The sequence below is a fragment of the Pyxicephalus adspersus genome, chromosome 10, assembly GCF_032062135.1.
Source record: "Pyxicephalus adspersus chromosome 10, UCB_Pads_2.0, whole genome shotgun sequence".
In the NCBI taxonomy this organism is placed as follows: Eukaryota; Metazoa; Chordata; class Amphibia; order Anura; family Pyxicephalidae; genus Pyxicephalus; species Pyxicephalus adspersus.
The window spans coordinates 40,398,920-40,426,461 of NC_092867.1; the positions used below are offsets into that span (position 1 = coordinate 40,398,920).

The window sequence follows — 27,542 nt, forward strand, 5'->3', positions numbered from 1 at the left end:
ATACAGCTTGCCTTTAAAGGGTTTACTTTCACAGAAGCTTTACATCAAACAAAAATGGATGTACAAAGTAGGCTAAGCGTTTCTCCTATGCCATCAATTTCTGTGTCCATTTTGTCAAATTCAAGGCTTGTCACAACATGTCAGTTCTAACAAGGAAGCTACACTTGCTACCTGCACTGATGGAGAAACAAAATGTACTTTACAAGAAATAGGACAATTCATTCTGGAGAAAACGGTTAACGTGTATGCGCTGTGAATAGATTATTAAGTGTCATTTAAATGGCTTATTGATTGGGTTGCCGGTTAGTGTGAGATTTACATCCTTTCCTCTCATTAGTAGTTAGGAGATGTTTAGAAGGAATTCCATTGAAACAAAGCTGAAATAAGGTTAGGGGCAATTTGAAAGTCACATCACAAAGAGAATGTACTGCGTGCTGAAGATAGATCTGATTTTGGTTTGGTATACTTTTGTGCGCAAAAATAAAGAATAGCCATTACCTTCTAAAAGGTCAACACAAGATCTTGTCTATAATATGCATACATTTTATATTAAATAACAATCAAACATATTCAAAAATCTTAAACAGATCATTTTTTTTTCATATGCTTGCTATAGGGAAAACCACCAACACCACCAAAATCAGCACAACTGAAAAAAACAGCAGTGATATGGTGAGGGAACACGCAGAGCTCTCAATCCTGGAACCAAACTTTGTGGTATGTTTTCTGTGCATTTTTACATGCTGGGAAAATAGTTCTTGCTGCATTCCTCTCTTCAAATGCAAATGCTAAATTAGGGTTGGGTTTTAAGATAGAGAATGGGTTTTGTGTAATAAGGTAGGAATAAAGGTTGTTAGCTTAGGAGAGGTTTCATTTAAATGGTTTAGTCAAGGTTTTAGTGTAAAAGTAGATTACCCCGGCTATAAATACCATATACCCAACTCACAGTACACACAGTAGCATGATGGTCAATAGGAAGAATGCCGCACGTATAGATAACCAAAAAGATCATTGGTGCCACTTAAACTGATCAGAGAGGCATGCTCATTACTCAAGGAACCCCTAGGAACCTCAGGAGGAACCCTGGTTGAGAAACACTGGTATAGAGGATTGTCATTAAGGGTCCAAATTTTGAGTGTCTTAGGGCTCCAGCATAAAAATCTGGCCTAGGCCAATAGCCACATAACACATTTCATGACTTACATGTATAAAGATACAATAAATAGCACACACATTTCCTGGGCCTACGTGGCCCGTAGATTTTTGGACATTAGAAGGCTTAGTATAAAGTTCAAGTCAGCTGTTTTCTTTTCTCTACAAAGGTTGTAAGCTTCAAAAACAAATGTACAGATAACATGGCAATGACAATGATCAATAAAGATGCCAAAGTATTATATTAATACAAGTATACAAGATTTTATTAATTACAGATTCATAAAAAACAATGCAGTATAAAGTATTATGTATTTCAGGCTAGCTTGCTATATAATAGCATTGTAAGATTTACATCTAGGGCAGGGGTCGGCAACCTTTTGAGTCGGAAGAGTCAAAAATGACAATTTACAAAATTTCAGTTTTTAAAGAGCCACAAAGTTTTTTCTTGCCAACAATAAATAGTACTCGCAAAAATAAAGTTTTTTGATAAAAAAACTAATCTATTCATAAGAAAAAATATCTATTTATTCATATATAAGTAGTGTTTTTCACAACAAATTAGATAATATATATATGACATTATTAGATAATTACTTATTATTTAGGTAAAAAATTAAAACAATTAAACATTTACTTACAACCCTAACTTGTCGTCGAAAGCGAATTAAAACCTACATAGAAACATCCGACGACGGCTTCATTCGAGAGCTTCCGACGGACTGACGACAGTGACGACGCGTGTCACGGGGGCGGGGTGCGGTGAAAAGCGAGTAAAAGTGGCTGAGAGAATCGGTGCCTAATCCTCGTTAATCGATTCAGAACGATTTTGAAATGTTTTTTTTTTTATAAAATAAATAATATTTGCGTATGGAACTAAAGAGCCGCAGCTTCACATCCAAAGAGTCGCATGTGGCTCGCGAGCCGCAGGTTGCCGACCCCTGATCTAGGGGACAACCATTAATTACTGAACAAGTCAGATAAACCTGGGCAGCTATCAATTCAGTTTTACCCAGCTGGAGTATAGTATTCTCGGAGGAATGAAATGAGTGTTGTAAGAACCTCCACCTTGATTTACATATTCTTCTTCTATTAGCCTAGGATTTTTCTCTTATGGGAAACCATGTTTTCGCTGGTGTTGCAAATCCGGAAGAGGAGATAAGACATGTGTTAATAATCTCATAGATATGACAGCTGAAAGTTTATTAATCAGTTCCAGAAGGAATTTTTCTTAATCTGTTTCCACTTGCAGTTCTACCTACTCAACAATTCTCGCACATTATCTTACAAATATAATACCTGATCTGGTTATATATGAGAAACTTCACTTGAGAAGACTGATGTCAAACAGATTCAGGCTTGTTTAGAGGAAAGTGCAGGGACTGTTTGCAACACCATGAAAAATAATTTTCAGTCGATTGGCTTACCACTCAATTATGAATTCTATGCCTAGTAGTGTTTCCGTCAATAAGCCCAACCAAGGTACTACCAAGTTTGAAAATATCAAAGCTATATTTATTTTTTTGGTTTCCCATAATATATGTGCTCTTTAAGGAGACTACCAAATTTGTTTAATCTAACAGATTTAATATTTATTACATATCAAGGTCTGGTTTCCTACCTATAAAACTGCTTGTTAAATATATTGTTCCATGAAACCTCCGTCTCTAGGTAGGTCCAGGTCCAGTGGACATACTATTGATATAAAGTTTTGCTATGAGTAGCCAACAAGTAGATCTGAACCATGGAAGTACAATTTTAGGTCAAGGAGATCTGCACCATGGAAGCACAATTTTAGGTCATGAAGGGTTATTTAGGGAGGCTCATTTACTTTATAAATTCTTAGTGGAATTAGATTAAATATTAAGAAAAAATGCAAATATCTCATTCACATATTCCAACAACCGCATCTATCTCAGGTCCTTTGTCCTTGAGGAATCCAGTGATTCGAAATATGTTCTATCACTAGCCCTTTGTCATTCTACTAAACTTGTACTTCATAGCAAGCTGGTTTTATGTTATACTGAACACGATAATAACCTTTTTAAACAAAATGAGTCATGCACTTTAAAACAAGATTTTTTTTACTATTCTTTTTATTGTCAGGGAAAACATAAGAAAATCCAGGTCCAAAAAATGTGTTTCTTTTCGAGCCCAGAACCAACAGATATCCAAAGCCAATCACTGCTATTTCTGCCGTAACAACTTTGTAGTTATGGTAACCATCCTCCATAGATTTCAATACATTGTTATTAAACTTGCTACAGATGATGTCCTGGTCCCTGGATAAAATCCAAATTCCCTTCAATATGTTTATGTTTCTACACAAATCAACAGCTACTTGTGTTCAATAGCAGATCAAAGCAAGCTGCCACCACTTTTATCCATATGGAGTAATTGCAAAAAATTTAATAGGCTACAATGTAATAAAAGGGATTTGACAAAGACCCTTGGTGTCGAAACGCGTAGATTTTGTTCATTTGTCTTTTGTGCATGTGGCTGATGTGTTTCATCCACATAGACTTTTTCAAATTAATTTGAATAAAAAGTCTATTCGGACTAAACACAGACAGATTGAGCATGCTTTTGGACTTCTATGTTTAAATGTGAATTATAGGGCTATTTTAGTAATCATGGTGCTCTGGGTTTAAATAATGAATGTAATTTTAAAGTAAAGATGAATTATGTTTCTACGGAGCAACTATCTACTTCTATGTGAGACATTGTGTTGCCTTCTACTCTGGTGTGAGACGCTTTTGGGCTGACTGAGGGAATCTGTCAGAAGATTTTCCATTTTCAAGTTTCTATCACCTTTCTGTAACGTGGAGGACATACAAAAAGATAAGGTTTTTGTCCAATTTGAGATTACAATACATCTTTGTGGTGATGAATAGCCAGTTGAGACATTGAACTCATCAGGGAAATTGCTCTGATATTATACAGCATCACAGACTTTATTATTAGATCTATGAATACAATTGTATGACTTTATCTATTGTTTTCTATGTTGCTAAGCACTGCAGATCTATTTTTAGGGGATGCCTTTAATTATACTACTATACCTTTGGTGGCGATTCTGCTATTTTTTAAATGCCAAAAAGTACCTGCTGATTATACCATAAATACAATAGATTCATTCTTATATTCATAATACTTATGTACATGAATGAGTGTTGTGCTTTACTCCATTGACATGCATAGTGTTTTTTCACAATCCTCATTCATTGATCCATTGTGGTGGATTGATTAATGACATCGGCTGACCACTGTACGCATATTGGAGTATCACCTGAGATGAGCATGAATGTTTGTCTCGAGTGATGATTATCTGATATGTGCATGCAGCATTACATGCTCTGCCCCTGCTGTATTGAAGCTCTAAACAGTATTACTAACCTAGCCCTATTCTCCCACCATGATGTGACCATGAGTTGAGGGGTGGGTGCTTATTTCCAAATCAAGAAGGGAGCCTACGGTGATATTGATGCTCCTCCCTATATATTGAAAAGGGACTAAACCTTGTCACCCCAGGAAAGGAAGTGTGTTGTTGGCAGGAGGACAAGGCAAAAGAAGCCTAAAAAATTGAAATGGTAATTTTCAATACATCTCACATTGTTCTTAGAATTAGTTGTAATTTAGTTTACAGTTGAACGAATGTTCTATTTTTCAAAATGTTTGATCAGGCAGGTCATTATTTCAGAAAGGGACAGTGATGTCTCTATGGTTAACTTTGGTTACCAGTATACCTAGCAATCCTGGCATTCCCCACACTTGCCAGAAATGAACAAACCTCATCCTGGCCAATTACGGGGGTTGAAGATCATCTCCAATAGAGAAAGAAAAAGATGCTGCCCTGAGATGTAACAGGGACAAGTGAGTATAACAGTTTCAGTTCTGCTTTAACTAGTACCCCATCAATGCAGGGCAAATCAGCAAGTTTCCTAACCTGCCACCGTAAGTGATGAAGTCATGACCTGATGCCTATACATCCTAGAGGACTCTGTCCACACCCCATAAGACAACACTAGTTGCTTGGGCTCCCAATCACCTGAGAAAAAAATTGAGTCACGGGGAAGTGCTTGGTATTTCTTTTTCTCCTAGCGGAGTAGCCAAAAAGTTGTCCTACCAAAGAGGACAGTGATTAAGTGGATAGGATTTACCCTGGATAAGTAAAGTGACTTTAAGGTATAAAAAAAACACACACACACACAATGAGACTTTAAATAGCATGTTATTTGACTCCAGGGTTCTTCCATATAGAAAAGGCTATTCAAAGAAGCACATAAGAACCTCTACTATCAGAATCCAAAGCAGCACCACCAGTGCATAATGTCCTGATAATCCCAGATGTTAAACTGTAATAAATTTAGAAAAGATCTTTACCAAATCATTTGGCAAAATCTAGCAATCTATTTTTTTTTTGGCAATAATTCTGGTTGGATGCTGATTTATGCAATCTTAACACTGTATTCATTTTGGTAAAAGAAATAAAGACTTTTGTTTATCAGATGCCTTATTTATTCTTGTACCAAAAGAAACTTGAGCTGTATGGTAGAACGTTTTATGATTTTGTATTGAAGCGGGTATTTCTACTAGTCTTAATCATGGATTAGACTGACAGACACAATCCACAACCATGCTGTTGCTTTCTCAGTGGCAATCCCACATAACTCCCGGTTTCATCTAACAAGACACGAGGAGGCACATTGTTAAAAGAGCTCTCCCCACCGGGCAATAGCTTTTAACAACAGTAAGCTTGTGAGAAAATCTGCAGTTGCAGGCGATCCCCTGACTGCTGGTGTGATCCCATGCACAGCTGGTTGGAGCATAGTCCTTTCTGTAGACAGCTCGGGAGAAAAAATAAACTGTGTGTTTACATAATCAGCACTTCTACTAAAAAAAAATTATAATATGCTCAGACAATTTGAAAAAGAAAATGTGTTTACACAATGCCCTGTGCTTTGCATTACACACATACTATTATACAATGAGTGCTTTCATATTAATGACCTCCAGCTGTAAATCTAGGGTTTAACACATAGCAGAGAATTTCTACAGACCTTATACATCTAAGACTATGATCGGCAGTCACAATCAATATCTCAGGCAGGTTTATATCTGATAAGTTGCTATGTGCTTGATGACTACTACCAGACATTCTGATAAAGAAGATTGATCTTATATGGCTCTAAGGGACCCATGTATTAAAGTCTGAAATGGTCAGGTGTGGACAAACCCTTTCTCCTCCACCCCAATTTTTAAGGCATTCACCATTTCTTAATATTAGCTTGCCCATAACTTCTGATCTGCTACCCCTTTTGATATGTTCCTATCATAATCACAGTTTGAATTGCTCAGATAGCTGACCAATTTAAAATTTAATATCAATTGTAACATGAAACACAGTTAAAAAATATGGACATATAGATTTCAAATCTTGTCTGATCAAAGTGTCATGTATACAATATGTGAACCATTCTGTTTTTGTAATATTTAAAGTCAAATACTATACACCCTAAACCATTGAAATACCTTATCAAAGACCTTTTTTGGTGGAGGTATCCAGTGGTTATATACCCTTTGTACCTCCTTTTTCATATCTAGTAGCAGTTAGTTACATTTAACTGGACTTGTTTTTGTAATGTTGTAGATGTTTTACAGCCGTTTCACAACTGAAGAAGCAGTTTGTTTAGGCTGCGAAACGTCTACAACATTACAAAAACAAGTCCAGTTGAATGTGACTAACTACTACTACATATACAATTACCTTGGTAAATGGGAACCTTCACAGCATAGCTCTCTATTCAGTCTCGGCTTTGGACAGGGTGGAAAGCCCTCCAGGTTACCGAAATAAGCATAACTGAGCCCCACCCCCCTACAAAAATGCTGGCCGATAGTCATGGCTCTCAGCAAACTAGTGGGCCCAAAACGCAACCATACAGGCGCGCACGGCACAGCATACTGTTATTCATATGATAGAAACACACGCTAAATGATGACAACTTTAACACCAGATGGGCACTTTATCAAGTCAATTTATCAAGTAAAACCACACAGAAATTAGCAAGATCAATGGTATTTTCAATTCAATTCATTTCTACTACCATCACAGCAATTTGGAACCAATGTCTCGTTTCTATTGGAAACAAATTTGCACTGTATACATTGCTCATATGTTATCGTTGCAAAATTAAAATGTGCCTAACTCACATGTAGAATCGTATACTGGTATTGCTGCATAACAACTAAAAGGTTTGTTACACAATTAAAATATGGGCAGCTATGTGTTTTTTCTATGGTAACATTCAAGTACTTGTTTTCCTTTTGATGGACTTCAGAAATACTGGAGAAAGAGATTTTGCTCTATAATTTTACACATTCAGTGTTCTTAGGCCATTCATTTTTTAGGGAGAATATCAATAATACTAAAACGCTTCTATTTTCCAACTACTTACTGTACTGCAGATTGATAGAGATGTAATCCTTCAATAAAGAATTTTAAACCGGGCTTTATAGCACTTATACAGAATACTTTTTTTCAAAACAAAAAACACATTTTTCCTGGAAATTAACTTTAGAATGTTATCCTAGAAAAATACTTTTGCCTTTAATCAACATTTGAGTAATTTATTCTGTAAAGACATGGAAACATAGGATGTTTGTTATTGATACTATTACCAATCCCAATAAATCATTCATGCAGAAATATACAGAATTGCAAAGGGTTCACATGTGCTTTTCAAGTCTGGATTTGTGGTGCCTTCATTGACCATTAACATAGCAGGGAGAGTAGTACCTTATTATAGACAAATGATCACCAATGATTTGATGATCACAGATTAAAGGGCACATAAAACCTCCAGTGGGAACAGTTCTGGTCAAAATGTAGGTAAACTATGCAATCAATTCTCCTCCCTGTGAAATAGATCATTTGATTTGGAGGAAAGAAAAAAACATTCATTAAAATTTGTCTATATATTGAGAATGAAATCCCTCACTAGAGCAATATTTGACTTGGTAAAGCACACATCAGCATATTGTTTGTCAATAGAGATGTTATAAGGGTTTGCGTGAGACCATTATTGCTTACATACAAAATTACCAGGTCAAGGAGACCGTAAAGCTCAATATGTAACGTAGCTTGATGCGTTGTCTAATAAAAAAAATCACAATTAGGTATATGTTAACCCAATCAATAAAATCTCATATCGGCTTTAAAATTTAATTGCAAATCTGTAGTTTTTATTACAATAAAGCCTGCAGTGAAGATCTGTGTTTAGGCCCCTTTTGTTATAGGGTGACAATACGCTATCCCTGTCTCCAACTGTGTTGTTACCCTGTCATGCAGAATGGGGACTACTAGTGACTGTTTCTAAATATATAATACAGGAATGTTCCACTGTTGTCAGGAATTCCTAACCTAGGAAATGCTATCACTGAAGTGCACACAGGTAATCAAAAGGAGGGGCAGAGATCTGCACAGTGGAATTCCACAAAGGATGAAAAAGTGGAGAACGAGAATTTTATTTTAAAATAGCTTAAAGCAGGCCTATACTAAAATGTTTAACTTACCCTTTTTTAAAAAACAAAGGGTAAAGCTCGACCCCTTCTGTCTTGGGATGTAGAGTAGAACCTCCTGGGATACATACGTCACGCATACCGGGAGGCTTTTGATTTTGGGCATGCGCAAAAGGAGCTTTTTCTTCAATGGGGAAAAAGAAAAAGCCAATCACGCATGCGCACTCTTTTTTTCCCTATGTATCACAGGCTATGTTACACCATATCCAGCCTGTGCAGTGTGAGACCCGTTACGTTGGTAGAAGTGCAAAGAAAATGGTAGCACCGGACACTTCCTCTGTGCTGGAACGATGGAGGTTTCCAGGACAAAAATTTTGATCCGCTGTAAGAAAATTTACCTTCATTATGTTAAGTTTACTTTTTGTGAACATATACAATTAGATCATTTTACTGAATAACAACCTGCAATAGTAGTTTTAATACTATATGGCCTTTGTCCAACTTCTGTCAATAATTTTAATACAGAAAAGGTTCCATTTCACAGGTCAGGTCAATGCACCACATGTACCTTTGTTCAATTATATTAGCAATGTTTGTGGTTTACGTATAAAGCCCTCTACAGACAAAAGATTGGAAATTATCTTTCAGGATCATTTCCTGTGATAGATGAACAAAAGAGGACTGTACATACAACACTGTTCAGTTCAATGAGGTAGGGACGACTGAGCAGCACCCTTTTGAATGAACCTTGTTTTGAAGGTCTATTGGCCCATCACAGGGTTAGATAAAAAAAGAAGATTACAGCAGGCATAGGAGTTTCTTGCTGCCGACTGCCATCTAATGGGAACGGCCACTCAGCTAATTTATTCTCTTATAAAATTAAATTTTAATGGCTGAAAGGTAAATGAGTGTTTTTGTTTACAGTCTACAACACAATCATCCACGTGATTTGGATTACAGTCTATCTATGTCCATGCATTCTTCATCATTACAAAGAGTCTTTAAAGTATCTGCAATATTACAAAGCCCAAACCAAATCATGTTTATATTTATTTTGTTAGTTTCTGTTCAAAAGGGGATCATTTAAAAATCACAATTTCATGCTTGCTGTTAGAACTAAGGATTACACGGCTTTCTTTTACCGAGCTAAAGTGGAGAAAATCTGGTGAGAGATTATGAGAGTGTTACTGCAGGCACTAAAACGTCTTTTATATTAAAAAGGTCACAGAGAGGATAGCGTGAAAGTCCTATTTGATGGCAATTACTCATGGGATCTGAAGATAGACATTTACTTCATCTTCATTAGTCTTCTGACACAATATAAGCAATCCAGCTCCTCCCATAACTGCAGTCATTAATTTTTATTTTAAATTATTGCCAATGTTTCTGCATGAACGAAAACTCAACTGCAGAAGTCTATCCATTGGGAAGGCAAATGGTGTGCATTGTGGGTATAGAATGAAGAGGCTTTTTGAGTACACAGCTCTCATGACTTTTAAAGCTCACATATATGTAAAACCTGATATATATTTATATATATATTTTACAATGACATACATTTTCTTTATTAGGAAAATTTTTCCATTGCTTTACCAGCAATGCATATAATTTATGGAATCTTGGTGTAGACTGGACCGTCCAGTAGGGAACTGGCCTAAGAAATATTAGCTGCAATTCCTCTTCTCCCACTCCAGTACTTTATGTTTGCATAGATAGGCAGTAACCACAACATGTGACACAAGAATTCTTTGGCCCCTATCTGACTTGTAGTTGACTGCGGTGGTCTGCTGCAACCTCGACCATGGTTGTGAACCATTTTGTGCCCACAGTGGTGGATTGTGATGCACTTTGGCCATTACTCTTGCTTCTTTGTATGAAGAACTCTAAGGGAAACGCGTGTAAACGTGTTAACCTGTGGTGTGGGTTGCCGTTCCAGAAGTTTACTTTGCACCTAGGACCGAGCACCTAACTGCATGTTTTTTTCACCCAAGGCCTGAAGAGGTCTTAAAAATATAAAAAAAGGCAGAGTGTCTGATCAGGTCTGTTACACTATGGAGAGCACTGGTGCCTATGAACTGTACAATCATAATTTGGCACGCTGTATAATTGGAGTAAAGGCTTTGCTCTCACTTCAGCTATACTTTGCATTTTTCAAGACATATGCTCCTTGAGTCTGGCAGCTCATTCATTTTATTAGGCAGCCTAATGCAAAATATTGCACAGAAAAGTTGTGTACATTGCTCTGCAGTGCCTTTAAGGGTGCCATTAGGAAAAAGTGGCAACTCAGGGCACCAATGCATTTGTTGTGTGCTGCCATGCATTACATACTGCACAACATGAAAACTTTAACATTAATGCAATGCACTGGTAACAATCCCAGAGGGAAGGAGGTAAGAGGTAACAGTATAAAAGTTAAGTTAATAATTCAGTCTGGCTAAATATATATTTCTGTGATTTCAATTGGACTGAAAACTTTGAGACAGATAACTCTTCAGCACCGCCACCCTGAATATTTCTACCAGTACACGTTTACTAGTTGTTTAATAAAACATGTTCAAAAATATGTGTATATCACATTTAAATTTAAAACAAAGCATTGGACCCTAAGGACTGTTAAACTAGTTTCCATGTCCTGCCAATGTAGTACAATTATGTACTCCAACATGATTATTAGAAGCGCCCTTATGAATTTATAAAGGGAGGAGATAAAGGCCAGCATCCCACGACACATTCATAATAATGATATACCAACAGCAAAAGGATCACAAGTGTGCCATAGCCCTCAGTATTAAACTGCCAAAGTTTATTTAGCATGTAGTAGATACAGTGAAGAAAGGGAAAAATGTCCGTTAGGAGGTAAATGCTCTCTATGTCCTTTTGGTAATAGTCTCTCAGAGTGTAAGGTAGCCACTAGACCAAAGGCTACCAGGTTCCCCCAAAGGTTGCTAGGGGTTTTTTTGAATAATGAGCAGTTTTTGCCTCCCAGGTCAGTTTATATGACCCCAATGATCTATTTGGCTACCTGTAAGGCTGATATTCTTCTCAATGGCCAGCAATTCTTCCCACCATCCACCATGCTAATGTACTATAGCTGCAGTAACTATACTAGGGGTTCTTCGAGATCCAAAAGTAATTTTAAGGGTTCCCCATAATAAAAAGTTTGACAAAACTGCACTAGATAGTGGACTACTGAGCTACTACAATGATTCTTCATAATTACATAACAGTTAAAGATAGCCACACAATAAGCTTGATGTATTCAATGAAACCAGCGATAAAGACATTGCAACAAGAAGTAAAGCATACTTGCTTTAGTAAATGCATACCTGCAACAAGTGCCCATGTGCTTCCCCTGCACAAATATTTGTGTGCACCCCCTGCACTTGCTTATTCAAACTTTGAAGTGTGCACCCCTTGAACTAACAAATTCATGGCTTCCTACTTAGATGACATCTACATGTTCAAAGCAGGTTAGTTGACCATCAACACCCGAAGTTCTCATTAACCATAACAGATAACAGGAGACCATTTATTTATCAGTTTAGATCATGTAACAAGTTCGCTTTTTTATACATACAGCTTTTTCTTAAACACAAATATTTTGTTTTTTTTTGGTAATTATAAGCAAAACAGTCTTCCCCCTCCCCTTAAATAACATACATATGTTTATTATGTAAATGTGAACATAGCAGTTGCCTGAAGGTAACAATATGCTTAAGGTACTCTACTTATCATGAAGATTGCATAACTTCATCATCTGGTAAAACTAAATACATGTGTGGAAAATGTTGATTTAAAAATACATTACTTAAACTGAACTTTTTTTGTAAATTTATGTTTACATGAGTTTTATACACTCTTTTAGGCGAGGCAAGTATTTTAGTATTTCGGTGACCACCCCACCCAAAGCCCAGAATTATTGTCTTGATTATTCTTAGCTGTTAAAAGAAGAAACCTGATTGGTTGTTATTATTGATCTGTGTCCTGAAATAAAAGGTTGCAGCCCTATAAAATAGCTCAGAAAATTGAATATTTACATACAATAAATGGTTATATTGGCTTAGTAATTACATGCACAGTTGTCCCGTAGAACAAAAGTCACGTCCACCAGGAATGTTAAAAGATGGATTTTGACTCCAGGGTACATTGTTATTCCATTTATTGTATTTTACCCTTAGAAGACACACATTTTCATCACACTGCAGTCCTAATTATAGTATTCTGGATCATCAGTGCTGATAAGCGGGGGTAGCTAGGGTTAGCCATTGCTTACATGACAACCTTCAAAAATTGGGCTATAATATCCTGTCACCACCGTGCATTTTTTCTAAATATATCAGTATGAAAGAAACTGATCTGAGCTTCAAATACAAAGGAAGAATGAGATGGTGTAATATTCTATAGAAGGTACAGAGACCAAACTTGACCAACAAGAATTCTGAATGGATGAACTGATGGCAATTGTATACATTACAAAAGTTGGCCATGTTTAGTTGATCTTCTTCTGTAACACTAAATATGTTTACTTCTTATACAAGAAAATTATTTAAGTCTAATAAATGTCAGAAATTCACCCTACACAATTCAGGACACTCATCAGAACAGAAGAAGCTACTTTGATGAGAAGAGAACACCTTCAACCTTAGAGAACAAGTCAAGCTATACCTATGACCTACTACAGTATCAATTTTAGGTTTACCAAGACCTGGATGGATGAGAACCTTCACTAACATCAGCATGAGCCTTAATACCCTAATCAGCCATGTTATGGATTGGTATGTAAATGCTAAATACAAATCAGTAGAAGAAAAACTGAAAACCACATCGTTACCAATTCTCATACTTAACGGCTGTAACAACTTTGTTGTGGTCATCATAATGGGCATACCATACTGCCATAACAAAACAAGGTAATGGAAACATTTCTTTACAATGGCACCATCTTATAATTTGCTGCAAGGAATCTTTGGTTACCATGTCATTATATATAAGATTAGGAAAATATCATGGTTCCAGAGGCCAAATTTGACATAAGACACCACCAAGTAGCTATGCAGCTGTGACATATACCTTCATATCCTATATTTTCATATGGATGACCACTGGTCAGGTACCCAGTGTCACTTGTCTAAATGTAAGTAAAAATGAATCTTAAAACATAAATAACACATTGTCTGCAAAAATCCCTACACGGATAGACTGTCAAAGTGACAAATAGGGTAATTTCAGAAGTTATTCAACAGTAGGGCTTATCACTCTCCATAGCACACATGGAAACACTAAATCAGCCTTTCTCAACCTTTTGACCCCTGAGTATCCCTTTGAAAAAAAATCACATTTCTGGGAACCCCTACTAAAAGCAATTTATTGGGATCAATGGGAAAAAAAACATTTTACATCGGTGGCCAATGGAAAGAATGCCCCCTACAGTGCCTAGAATAACACGTGTTTAGACATCAAAAAACATCATTAGAGTCATGCAGCTTGTTGTACCAAGTGGTGTTGACTCTAAATCTATGCAGGCATCATGAAATGGGAATTTAATCACCCACTGTTCAAGGAACCCCTAGCAACCTCTGAAGGAACCCTGTTTGAGAAAGCTGTTCTACAGGACAAAAAATCTACAAATATAAATAAGCTAACTGGTTGAAAAAGTGCTATCAGTATTCAATTTAAAAGTTAAAATATTAAATACAGAAAAGACATTATATTATCTTGTTAAGGCTTGTTCCAGTAACCACACTGATTGATAATGCCATCTGTTTCCCCACCCTCATCATTTGGTTCCAATTGGACATGAATCAGTGACAACAGACAGACAATATTTTGATTGTCTCATTTGTTGTAACTATGAGACTGAGTTAACACAACAAGCCAGAAGGTTCCTGCATGGAAAGATTAGATTTTAATAGCATTGTACCAGTAACATTACTCATGGAACTGATATAATCACATCCTTCTTAAATTTTAGGCAAAAGGATGCCCATAATGTACAGCTGGCATCCTTACGTACTATGGCCTGCCTGATAATCATCATTTCACCAAATTCCATATCTTCGAGGTACTATACAAGTACAGTCAACTCACATCAACTTAAGTAAAAATCTCTCATTTTTTTTAACATCTCCAGGCTTGTTTAGGACAATGTTCTAATTGCCCCATAATAATCCATCACTTCCCATTTTAATATGGATGATCAGTATAGGTAAATTCCAAATAATTACTAAATGTTGATATATAGAACATACAGGTGCAGAAAATTCTAATGGAAAACTAAATTAATCATGTCTATTACATGTTTGAGATTCTCTAAATACATAAACTCCAGACATTGAGCTTTGTGAATACTTTGGCAAACTTCTATGGTACATGTAAAGTGTTGAATTGCTGTGAATGTCTCTGGTCAAGTTTATGATAGTCATAGCCCAGAATTACAAGTACTTACTGTCAATAATAAAGAGCAAGAGATTTTAATGCTGAAATTGGCAATCTTATTAACCACAAGCCATCAACAACATGCCAACTTTTCTAGTTTCAGAAGCATGCATCAACTTTAATCAGTATAAGAAATTAATTCCCTGTGCTTGCAGTAAGATGAAATCCTGCATACTGTTACTATTCATATAAAGGCCAGAATATATATAATATAATATAATATAATATAATATATTTATGAGATGAACAGGGATTAAAAAAAACTTTGTTTAGAACATAGTCAGTTTAAGGCAGATTGAGACTACAGCACCCTCTGCATAGCTCTGCTTAGATTAATAATGATGCAATCTGCTAATAAAGACCCTTAGGTGATCCTTGCATGTGTCCAAAAAAAAGGAACTTTCTCAGATTACAGACTGCAAACCGTACTGCATAGTCATAGTACACATCAATGTACTATATATCTAAACTCAAGGACAGCAGAGTAATATATGGCAGCAGATTAGATGTGATGGCTGCATCGGATGTTTGACACAGACTAAGAAATTTACAGAAAAATATCTGTTGATATATCATAAATAATTATAATTATGATCAGTTTCATTTGTGAACTACATAACTCCTTTTCCCTATGAAATGAAGATGAGGAGAGGAGTTTGTGTTTCAAATCAGAAAAGCAGCCTAGAAGACAATGTTGCTCCTCCATAAAGACATGGGAAGTGAGTTTCACCCTAGGACAAAAAGTATGAAAATAAGGGGAAAAAGTTACTAATATAAATGAAAAGGACTAGAAAGGTACAATATATAACTTTTTTGGGTGGTTAGCTAAACTTTAAGTAACTTTTTGGTATTTATCTATATAATACAAGAAGCAACCTTCAGATAAACCTTTCCTAAATAGGATTTGTACCGTGTATATAATACCATAGATTGCCTTACCTTACAGTGCATTACTACAAAATCTATTGCTCATTATCTTGATCAGTCTTTCTCATCCTTTTTCACATGGGGGGAACCTCTAAAAAACTTTCAGGATTTAAGGAACCTCTGCTGTAACTGTTATATGTACACCTTACACTACATTAGCCTGGTTGTTATTAGGATGAATGAGTTAGTGCTGGGAAGAGAGTCCCCCTTACAGATAGCCAAAAAGATCATTGGTGTCACATAAATGATCCGAAATTGTTAATTTGTCAAGGAACTCCAAGCAACCTTTGGAGGAACCATGGTAGAAAAACACTGTTCTTAATGAACCATGGAGGTGAAAGTTTAAGTTTTGCCAGCTATTAACTAAGTATGCTTTCCAGAGTTCTAGCATGGAACAAGTAAAGAAAGGCTGATCAGACTAACAGCCATCTGCAACATTTTAGTTTGTAGCAAACAAGGTAATTGTTAGTAAGATATAGTAAGTATACACGTTGGATCTTTTTGAAACATCCGCCAAAGTTAGTCAGTCTGATCCTGCTACTTTGTATTAACCCCCAGCTTTATTATGGGATCCATCCTGCCTTCACTGTCCTGGAACTATGTTTGATATCTTCCAAATGTGATGTTCCACTGAATACAAAACACAAATGAAGGCAAATACTCCACAAGTAGAGACATCACCATATTCTATAGATCTGTAACTAATTTCCAGTTTGAAGGATCTGATGCCACTTCCAGATTCTGGCCCCTGGCACTGCTATACTCAATGCAGGGTATGAAAAAGTGACCTTGAACAAATCCATATTCCACCTTTGAAAGAGAAAGATTGGCAAGCTCTACTTCACATATCTCTACATCGTGAAACAATACGAGATCTTTTGTTGATTTATTATTTCCTACTTTCCAATAACAGCACACCAAAAAAAAAACGACAATCAATTTTAGAGTCTCTGTAATTCATTAATTCATCGATGAACTAAAAGTGCCACCCAAGCTGCGCAGTTTTCCTGTTGTCAAAGGCAGTTTAACCCCTTGCAGGATGACAATAAATATCTGACAACTAGTGATTGGAGTTGGAACAGAGACCAATAAATCAGATGTGCTGGGGAGTGCAGGATCATCATTTCACAAGTCGCAGTTCTCTTTTCTGGTAAGACAGTGCCCACTACAGGCAGAACAAAAGTTTCCGCAAGCTCCAAGGAAGCAGAAATACAGCACAATGCCTCCTTTGTCAACCGTGCTGTCATTCTGCTGCTTGAATGTTAAGCTTCTTTTTGCAGCTGTGCAAAATACAATGGTCAGAGCAGGACACAAATGCAAATGATTATCCGTAGTGTCACTTCTATAAAGTATATCCATGGAGAGACTTATGAAACACACAGCACTCTTCTGATTGGTCGAAACAATGTGGAAATTGGATTTTACGCAGATATACAACGCTCAAAGTGTGAAATGAGAAAAGGCTTTGTTTAGTAAAGCAGCAAGTGGCTAAGGAAACGACTGTCAATACTGCTGAATGGAGGCCTTGGGCTATTACAATTGACACAGCAGGTATCTGAACCACCTAGGCCTTCTCGGGGATGGATTTATGAAAATTAATGGTAAAACGGTTCCCAATAGCAACCACATTTTTAAAGGCTACACACTGAAAACAAACCTCTGTTACTATAGAAACAGCATGCCTGACTACAACTAGGTTTCAAAAATTAACCCCACATTTTGCAAAACGTTAAGCAGGCTGACTTACCTTCCTGAACAGCTTGAAATGGGTTATTCGGTTCTATAATCTTTATAGTGTGTCCAATCTTTTCGCTCTGCAAGATATCGTCATTGAGATTCAAATCCGACACCGCCAGCTGAAAAACTTCATTGTCCTTCACTGCATTTTCTTCAAAGATTGCACCTGTTGCGGAAAGAGCCGTGAGAGCCTGGCAGTTCTGAACACCATGTACCAACAGCAGACACATTAAAACCAACACATTCTCAGAAACTTCAGGCCTTTACAACAGGACAAACTGGTACCTTTACTCAGCAGAATGCCATGGCCAGCTAATGCCCCTGATCACCTGATTACCATGGTCAGCTGTTGACCCTAGTCACCCGATTACCATGTTAAGATATTGCCCTTGATCGCTCATTTACCATGTTCAGCTAATGCCCCTGATTACCATGGTGGGATAATGCCCCTAGTTACTCAATTACAATGGCTAGCTGATGACCCTAGTCACCCGATTACCATTGTCAGCTGATGTCCCCAGTCACCCAATTACCATGGCCACCTGATGCCCCTAGTCACCCGATTACCATGGCCACCTGATGCCCCTAGTCACCCGATTACCATAGTCAGCTGATGACCCTAGTCATCCGATTACCATGGCCAGCTGATGTCCCTAGTCACCCGATTACCATGACCACCTGATGCCCCTAGTCACCCGATTACCATGGCCACCTGATGCCCCTAGTCACCCGATTACCATGGTCAGCTGATGACCTAGTCATCCGATTACCATGGCCAGCTGATGTCCCTAGTCACCCGATTACCATGACCACCTGATGCCCCTAGTCACCCGATTACCATGGCCACCTGATGCCCCTAGTCACCCGATTACCATGGTCAGCTGATGTCCCTAGTCATCCGATTACCATGGCCAGCTGATGCACCCAGTCCACCGTTTACAATTATCAGCTAAAGCCCTGAGTCACCCGATTACCATGGCCAGCTGATGCCCCTAGTCACCCAATTACCATGGTGGGATAATGCCCCTAATTACTCAACTACAATCGCTAGCTGATGACCCTAGTCACTCGATTACCATGGCCAGCTGATGCACCTAGTCCACCCTTTACAATGGTCAGCTAAAGCCCTGAGTCACCCCATTACCATGGTCAGCTGATGCCCTTAGTCACCCAATTACCATGGTGGGATAATGCCCTTAGTTACTCAATTACAATGGCTAGCTGATGACCCTAGTCACCCGATTACCATGGTCAGCTGATGCCTCTGGTCACCCGATTACCATAGCCAGCTGATGCCTCTGGTCACCTGATTACCATAGCAAGCTGATGCCCCTAGTCACCCGATCACCACTGTCAGCTGATGCCCCTAGTCACCGGATTATCATGGCCAACTGATGCCCCCAGTCCACCGTTTACAATGGTCAGCTAAAGCCCCTAGTCACCCGATTATTGTGGCCAGCTGATGTCCCTAGTCACCTGATTACCACTGTCAGCTGATGCCCCTAGTCACCCGATTACCACTGTCAGCTGATGCCCCTAGTCACTCATTAACATGGCCAGCTGATGCCCCTGGTCACATGATTAACATGGCCAGCTGATGTCCCTAGTCACCCGATTACCATGGCCAGCTGATGTCCCCAGATACCTGATTACTGTGGCCAGTTGATGCCCCTAGTCACCTGATTACCATGGCCGGGTTATGCCCCTGGTCACCCAATTACCATGGCCAGCTAATGCCCCTAGTCACCTGATTACCATGGCCAGCTAATGCCCCTAGTCACATGAATACCATGGCCAGGTAATGCCCCTGGTCACCCAATTACCATGGCCAGCTAATTCCCCTAGTCATCTGATTACCATGGCCAACTGTTGCCCTCAGCCACCTGATTACTATGGCCAGCTGATGTCCCTAGTCCCCTGATTAATATAGCCAGCTGATTCCCTTAGTCACCTAATTACCATAGCCAGCTGATGCCCCTGGTCACCTGATTTCTGAGACCAGCTAATATACCAAATCACCTAGTTACCATAGTCTGTTGATCACTTGAGTTACCTAATTACCATGGCCAGCAGATATCACTAACTACCTAATCGGTACTATTAGCAAATACCCCTGGTCACCTGATAAGAGGGCTCAACTAATACTCCTAGTCACAAGATTACCATGGTCAGCTGATACCCTTAGTCACCTGGCCAACATATATTCCTTGTCACTTTATTATCATAGCCAGCTAACACTAAGAGTCAATTGATCATCATGCTTTGATCACAATAACCTTTCAGGTAGGGCAGTTTTATACATAGGCTAACAACAAGCAGCTACTTGGAGGGTTAATATAGAAGGTGGGAGTTGAAGGGTAAATTAGCTCCTGCTCAAGATTAGGAACTAGGCAGGGGGTTAAAGACCAAAAAGGAAGAGGTTTAAACTAGGCAGCATGAGGGAGGGGTTAAGACTTAGACACAAAAAAGGAAAGAGTTAATGTGAGGCATCAATGATGGGAGGGGGCCAAGCTTTAGGCAAGGAAAGGAAGGGATTACAGTTAGAAACTAAGGGGTGGGATTTCAACATGGGAACCAAGCAAGAATGGGTTAAGGCCAGGCAGCAGAATGGGATTTTAGCACTGGAGGTAAGACAAGGTAAGTTAGTTTTACAGGTCACCTGCTAATCACCTGAAAACAGGTGATACATTACTATATATTTGATATAGCCATAAAATATCTTTGATGAGATTATATCCCTGCTGATCTGCTTGTCCATGGTTAGCAAATATTTCCACTTACCTACCGATCAGATTACAATGGGAATCTGGCACATTTAACCACCTGATCACAACGGTCAGGTGATACCTCTTACCAGGTAAGTCCACCTATTACCTGGTCAGGTGGCCAAGACCAACTGCCCCCACATTAAAATAGCTTAACTTTCCTAATACACCATATAACATGTGAACATTGCATTTGCAGAATTCCTCTGTGCAATCTTTATTCTAGCAGTATGATCAGAAGGAAGATGTGTCTGTGTCTGTTGTAGATGTGCTCCTGCTATCTGATGCATTACACATTCCTCTCACCAGCATGCTCACAGGTATTTGTTCCTGCGATCTCTTTACAAATTCAGGAAATCCTGATGCATGGTGGGACCATGTGTGTGCAATTAAGTCTGACCATTCCAGTGGTCACATCTCTGTAAGATGCTGGTAGGATCTACTCTTTAGTAATGTTTCCTTGGCCTGAGATCATCACTGATGAGCATGAGCATTAACCCATATTAAGCCATGGTATGGTTTTTAAACATATGCCACCAAAAGCTTTTCTGCAATACCTTTAGCTAAACCATGTATGATACCCAGTGCATAAAAAGATTCCTAAAAGCTGAGCACCAAGATCTGTACACATACTATCTCCTACATAGTCTCCTTTAAAGTGACCGACCCAAAGTATTGCCATGGCATAGAGTGGCATCTTCTGGGGCAAAGTTACAGTAGAAGTGAGAATGTGCCACAGCTGGATCTGGCTTAACAAATCCATATACATAGATATATAAGAAATATGCAAATGCTTCAATTCATCTTTCCGACAATTAAACTTCTTCCCATGCTATTTAATAGATCCCCAATGCTGTGTGCTAGGACTAAGCATGGCATTGATGTCCTATGACTAGGAGACCACAATAAGCTGACCCACATAGAGAACACAGCCAAGCAGCCCCCTGTAGCCTTTCCCACGGGCACAAGGCTTCCTCTGTGGCTAGATTAGGTATGCCATCTGCTGTATGTGACATCAGTATTACCTAGTGCCATTCATTCTGCCAGGCGCCTAGGTCTGGGCTAAGCTGCTGGATCTGGGCTCATCTTGGACGTGCCTGAGCATTTTTTCTCTAATCTGCATTAGTCCTGTGAATTTCTGCTATCACACTGCAGTTCCAGTGTCTAGCTCTCAGCTTTGTATTGCCAGCAGCACACATGCAGCCTTGTCCTTCCTGCCATTCATCCCCTGATCTATTCAGCTGCCCATACATTCCTATTTCTTCCTTCACCCTGGCATGGAAGTGCTGCCAGACTTTGTCCCTGGCAAGTCATATATATATATATATATATATATATATATATATGTATTAAAGAATAAATCACATGGAACAAGTGCTGCCCATACTGTCCCCTGGCCTTTACCTGCCCCTATAGAGATGCTGCGCTGTCCATGGTGCTAGCGCACAGTTCTTAGCAAGTTTGCCCTGATCATCTCATGGAAGTGATAAGAATGCCCCATATATATAAGTTTGCCCAGGAAATGTGGCTGCAGCCCAGAGTTAGTGGCAGACCCTAGAAGATCCCCACTATCCCATAGTGACCCCCATTATCCCATAGTGATCACCATTCTTACCAATGTGGATGATGGAGTCCGCCCGTACAGAAAAACACGGAAATATCCAGAGGAAAAAGCAGAGCATCAACACTTCCATTTCCAGCCTCTCAAACAGCACATCAGCTCGGATTTTGTTGGTGGTACCCAGGAAAGAATGATGGATAGGAGCTCCAGGTAAACCAAGGAGGAGATCACAGCTTAGATCCTGCTAGATTGAATTTTTTTCAATATGTACAATAGCTCTTATTTTGTCTTAGACAGGGAAAAGCATAGACTTGCAGCTCTCTCCAACACTCTATGTGTGTCTGAGACCCAACAAACAGCAAACTGCGGAGCACCCCCTCCTTCTTCTCATCTACCACGTGATTGCAGAGCCTCACCACTCAATATAGTCTTGGTGAAAACACTGAGAGATGGAGAGATGAGCTCAGATGGGGAACACTGGAGCTCAGTTACACAGGAGCAAAAAAAGATCTGCTAGGTATATAAGCTAGCCAGGGCTGTGAGTGTGTGTGGATCTGGGAGAGCTAAAGGAGAACATGCAAGGCTAGCAACTGAGCAGAGAGAGGAGTTCTTTGCATCAGGATCTAATTCATAAAGTACAACATTCAGCTTTAACTTGCTAGGACAGACACAGGATAGGCAGTGTGTGCCATTGAAGAAATCAGAGTTTACTTTGCTAAAGGCTAGGAGGACACATGGTCTGGAGATGGAGATGGACTCCTGGAATAAAAGGTACAGCTGCCTATTTAATGCCAAGCAAGGAAAAAAGTGAGAACTGATACTTGAGAAAGAAAGCATGCTGTCTTCTGGATCACTACAAGAAGAACTCATCCTTGTAAAATTGATCTCTTAACTCATGTGGTCTTAGGAGAAGCCTTCTTAGATGGGATAGGTTTGCCTGCAACCTACAGCACCCACCATAACCATTGAACTGTCTGATTAACCATTTAAAGAAGAGGCTGCAATGCAAGTAAGGGAATTCAAGTCCTAGAAACATCTATGAACTTTTTTGATGTGTGCTTTCTGTGGGAAGGATACATGACTGATTAGAGCTCCATATCTTTTCTGTGTTGAGTATCTCCATCACAGCTGGGTTTTAGCCTTCATGTGATTTCAGCCCTTTCTTGTAAGAGCAATCTGTACAAAGCCAAGCTAGAAACCCACTGTGATCGCTTTATGTGAGTGCCATAGGAAGCCCCCTCCTTGTATCATCATCATCAGGAAAGACTGCAAATTAATGGTTCCTAATCAACATCCAGCTATGATCTCTCTTATTAGTAAGATTACATCATGCAGCCTCTGCTTTGGAAAAGCCAATGTGGACAGGAAAAAAATCTATCTTTTTAAAATAAATTATTTACCCACAACTTACATGTGCATCCTTTGGTTCCATCATTTTAACTCTCCAGTGGCCACAGAGGAGAATCTACAGGACTTGGCTAATCTTTCCTGCTGTAAGCATGGCTGATCAAAAGCTATGGATGATGTGCTCATGTTGCCTAACCATTTGGCTATAGTAAAAAAAAGTTGCTTTTCTGCTATCATTTTTCATTCAGGCTATGAAAGTGTTACAGCTCTGTCTGCAAGGCAGCTCTCCCATACACTGTACTGATTTTATCATTAACATTGACTGTGCTTAGCTTGTGGAGGCATCTGCTGGAGCTTCCTCTACTGCTACCTGAATATCTAATGAATGTAACAACTGCAGGAATATGCCATGGCTTTATTGTAATCATACCTCATATGTCTTAATACAGATCATGTTGAGAACTAAAGCCTTCATCAGATGAGAAGTTGTCTTTTATTTCTTTGCACTTGCACTGAGCAGAGGGGTTAGTTAATTAGTGGTTTAGACCAGAGACAGTAGTCAAGGTATTGCAAGCAATGATAGTAATTGTGTGAGTATTGATCAGGATGCATCTTCTCTACAATGTCTGCTTCTTTATTCTATCCAAACAGACATCTGCCTTTTCTTTTACACTGTTCTACATTTGCACCTTATTAATGAAGGCAATATAACAAGTCCAGACATTTGTCACCACTGCATTCAATGTACCCTTGGGATTAGCTAAAGTTTTAGGTATAAGAATTGGAGAATGCTATTGCCTGGCTGTTGTAGAATTATTTGCTATTACTACTTAACTATTGTTGACCTTAATTTGTACAAGCTCATTGTCAATAGCTGCATGATAGCCAGGCAACTAGTATGTTTGCAAAGAGCAGCTGCAGAATAAAGTTGCTGATCTCCAGGCAGGTATAAACAATGTGGATTGATGCAGCTCTGTGATCAATAATACATCATTAAATGTATTTTTTAAACTAGTCTAAGTACCTAAATGTGAATAGATGTCAGCCTGTTGTTGAAAATCAGACTGGAAGAGGGTTAGGAAGCACAAGGTGCTAACATAATGGACATGAAATCATCAGTTTCTTGTTTCTCTTTTTACCATCTAGTAAAAGGCTGCGGAAGAGACAGGACCTACAAGTGTTTGTAAACTGCAAAAATAAAAATCAGGTCATTTGCCCTGCCACATCAGGGTGATCTAGGTGTCTGAGATGTTTAAATATTAAGACTTGATGGACAGATATACAAATACTTGTCAAGTAAAGTCATGAGTTCATCTTTAAGTATAGGGATGCCTGGGTTCCATACACCAGGGTATGGTGAATCTTATAAAAAAAACTTAAAAAGTTGTTTGCTGTTGATAAAAAAAGAAAGGTAACATTTAAATCAACCACATAAGAACAAATTAAAATATATAAATAAATAAATAAAAGCTTCTAAAAAAAAAAAAAGGCAGCAAATAGGTTTCTTGCCCAAAGAGCTAGCAATCAAAACCAACAGCTTTTTTCTTTCGATATGTAATTAGTTTTCCATAAAACCACTTTTCAGTACACTGAGACTATGGCTGCTTTGTGTCTACCTGTTACAATGAGGGAGCTGACATATCCAAAAACTCCAGTTATGGCCCTTCTGTATCTGCTGGCTATAGTTCAGGGTCCATGCATTGCATTGTGGTTCAAAACAAATCTCCCAGGTGAGTTTCCTGGCCCCCATGCAGATCCTTTACCAGGTGAAATGGAATAGAATACTGTGAAATAACCTCTAAACCTAGCCTCATGTTCCTGACTCCGACACACAGGGTGGATTTTGTCTAGCCCAGATTTACCTTATAGACTCTTGCAGGATAAGTTGTATCCAAAATATTGGTTATTTTTAAGATGACATGCTAATTTACATCTGAGTTGGCCAAACATACACTGACTGGCTACTTTATTAGGTATACCTGTTTAACTGATTGTTAACACAAATCTCGAATCAGCTAATCACATAGCAGCAACTCCATGCATTTAGACATGTAGACATTTGGGCTGGTTTATTAATGCTTTCCATGGCTGGAGGAGATAAACTTTCATCAATGAAATGGGGTGATCCAGTGTATCCTCTCCAGCTTTGGAGAGCTTTAATAAAACAGTAAATAAAAATAACCTGCTGAAGCTCAAACCAAGCATTGGTAACAATCAAGTAGAAGTATCCGCAGGTCATTTGTGCCAGATTGGTTAGCCAAGTAGATTGAGCTAATTGAAACAGCCATGGCTTTCTTATCAATATATAAATATAACCAACAGATCCATATTGGCTATGGGAATAATAGACAGGGAGCCCAGATAATGAAATATGGGCAGAAAATGCACCCTACAGTCAAAAACGTAGTAAAATGATATAAGAATTTTGTACATTAGGCAGATGTTATTGTTCAACTACTAAAAGATCATTGTCTCCCATGGACATCCATGCACAAATCCTAATTCTGAGAAAAACATGGGACACCTTTATAGCCTGCTGATTGTTGAGGTATACAGTGCCCAGCTTTCCCAATCGCTTTTGTACCATTTGCCAAACCCAAAGTTATCCAAACCCAGACACTAAACCCATCGCCTCTAACCATCCTGCTATGATGTGTTTTTTTGTGTCCATGTTGGAGAGATTTGCTTTCACATTCTCCCCTGGCCCTCTCCCTAGTAAGCTCAGTATCCAAACATAAACCCAAAGAGGCTATAAGCTGTTCTGTTGAAAATATATCAATAGAGTTGGCCTTGAACTCCCAAGAAATACCTTCAAGATGGACAATTGCCTCCACTTTAAAAGAGGCTCCCCAAGGACTTTTCCGTGCAACTATTCTTGAATAAACTGCATGAAAAGGGCAATGACTGTGTGAAATCTATGGGTACTTCTGGAGAAACATTTTATCCATACATTCTATATATATATATATATATATATATATATATATATATATTGTTTAACATGCTTCATATACTGATATGACAAAGCAAAGCAGGGCCCTGTGGATTCCTCACACTTCACATTCAAGACAGACTTGTCAGACCTAGGTTATTAAAACTATATTACATGAAATTAATTTTTTATTGCAAGCGACTGAGATTAATACATTTTTAATGCGGGATTTCAAAATCTATATCTTTAGAGTGGAATTGAAAAACACCCTCTAGCAGGATTCTCAAAACAGGTGGTGGTACAGCAAAATAAATAAATAACTTTAATTGACCTTAACCTTTTATTGAAAACTTTATAGAATTTCACTGAAAAATGACATAAGATTAATCCATAATATATACATAAAAGACCCTTTCCCTAAAGCATACACAGAACAAAAAACAGCAAGATAAAACAAAGCATTATTATTCAAGACTGAAAGGAATAGTGTTTTCTTTGCCAGATAGGTTATGCCTTACATTTCACCTCTGGCAATGAAAACCTACTGCTGAATTCTGATTGCTTTGGCCAACACATCCTGATATAGATGGATGAAAGAGTACTTCTATATTCTTTTTTACGAGAACCTGTCCTTACTGCACTTCTACAAATACAGAGCTGTGACACCCTGGAGAAGCGTATGTGGCTTGTAAAGAAGGGATGTAAGCCACGTATTTAATGCGACCTGGTGTTTGAGTTAGGTAGGTACAGGCTAGAGACGAGTGGATGGATAAAATTCATTTACAACATGGCTGCTTGTTTGGTCACTTGCTTTCCCGCTTAACGCATGTATGTTGTTTTGGCCTTAATGGCCAACAAAGGTCAAATGACCTTTCCCACCCCCTCAGTCCGTCCATTATCACAGTAAAACCCAACCACTGAAGTGGGATGTCTTTTATGGAAAAAATAGGCAGTGGGCAATGGACAGGGTGCAGGAGGCAGAGGATGAAAATGCTTTTTGCTACACCATGACTGTACACATCATATTGTGACAACGTTGCTAGCGCATGCTTGTTTGGTACAGGGATACCGTGCCACTTATGCCAGCAACTGTCAGTGACAGAAGGGGCCCACTGGACTGAAGCATACCTTGCTCCAAGTAACAGGTAACAGGGCCCACCACCGTGTA

General features: G+C 38.6%; 1 protein-coding gene across 1 annotated transcript in view; it reads right to left on the minus strand.

The window, feature by feature from the left end:
- The window catches only part of GRID1 (glutamate ionotropic receptor delta type subunit 1), a 577,805-nt gene extending 555,343 nt beyond the window's left edge, over window positions 1-22,462 (minus strand). The window contains 2 exon segments of the mRNA XM_072424179.1: window positions 17,780-17,935; window positions 22,150-22,462. Coding sequence (XP_072280280.1) covers window positions 17,780-17,935; window positions 22,150-22,228 — 235 coding nt within the window. The 5' untranslated portion in view covers window positions 22,229-22,462.
- Between the last annotated feature and the right edge of the window lie 5,080 nt (window positions 22,463-27,542).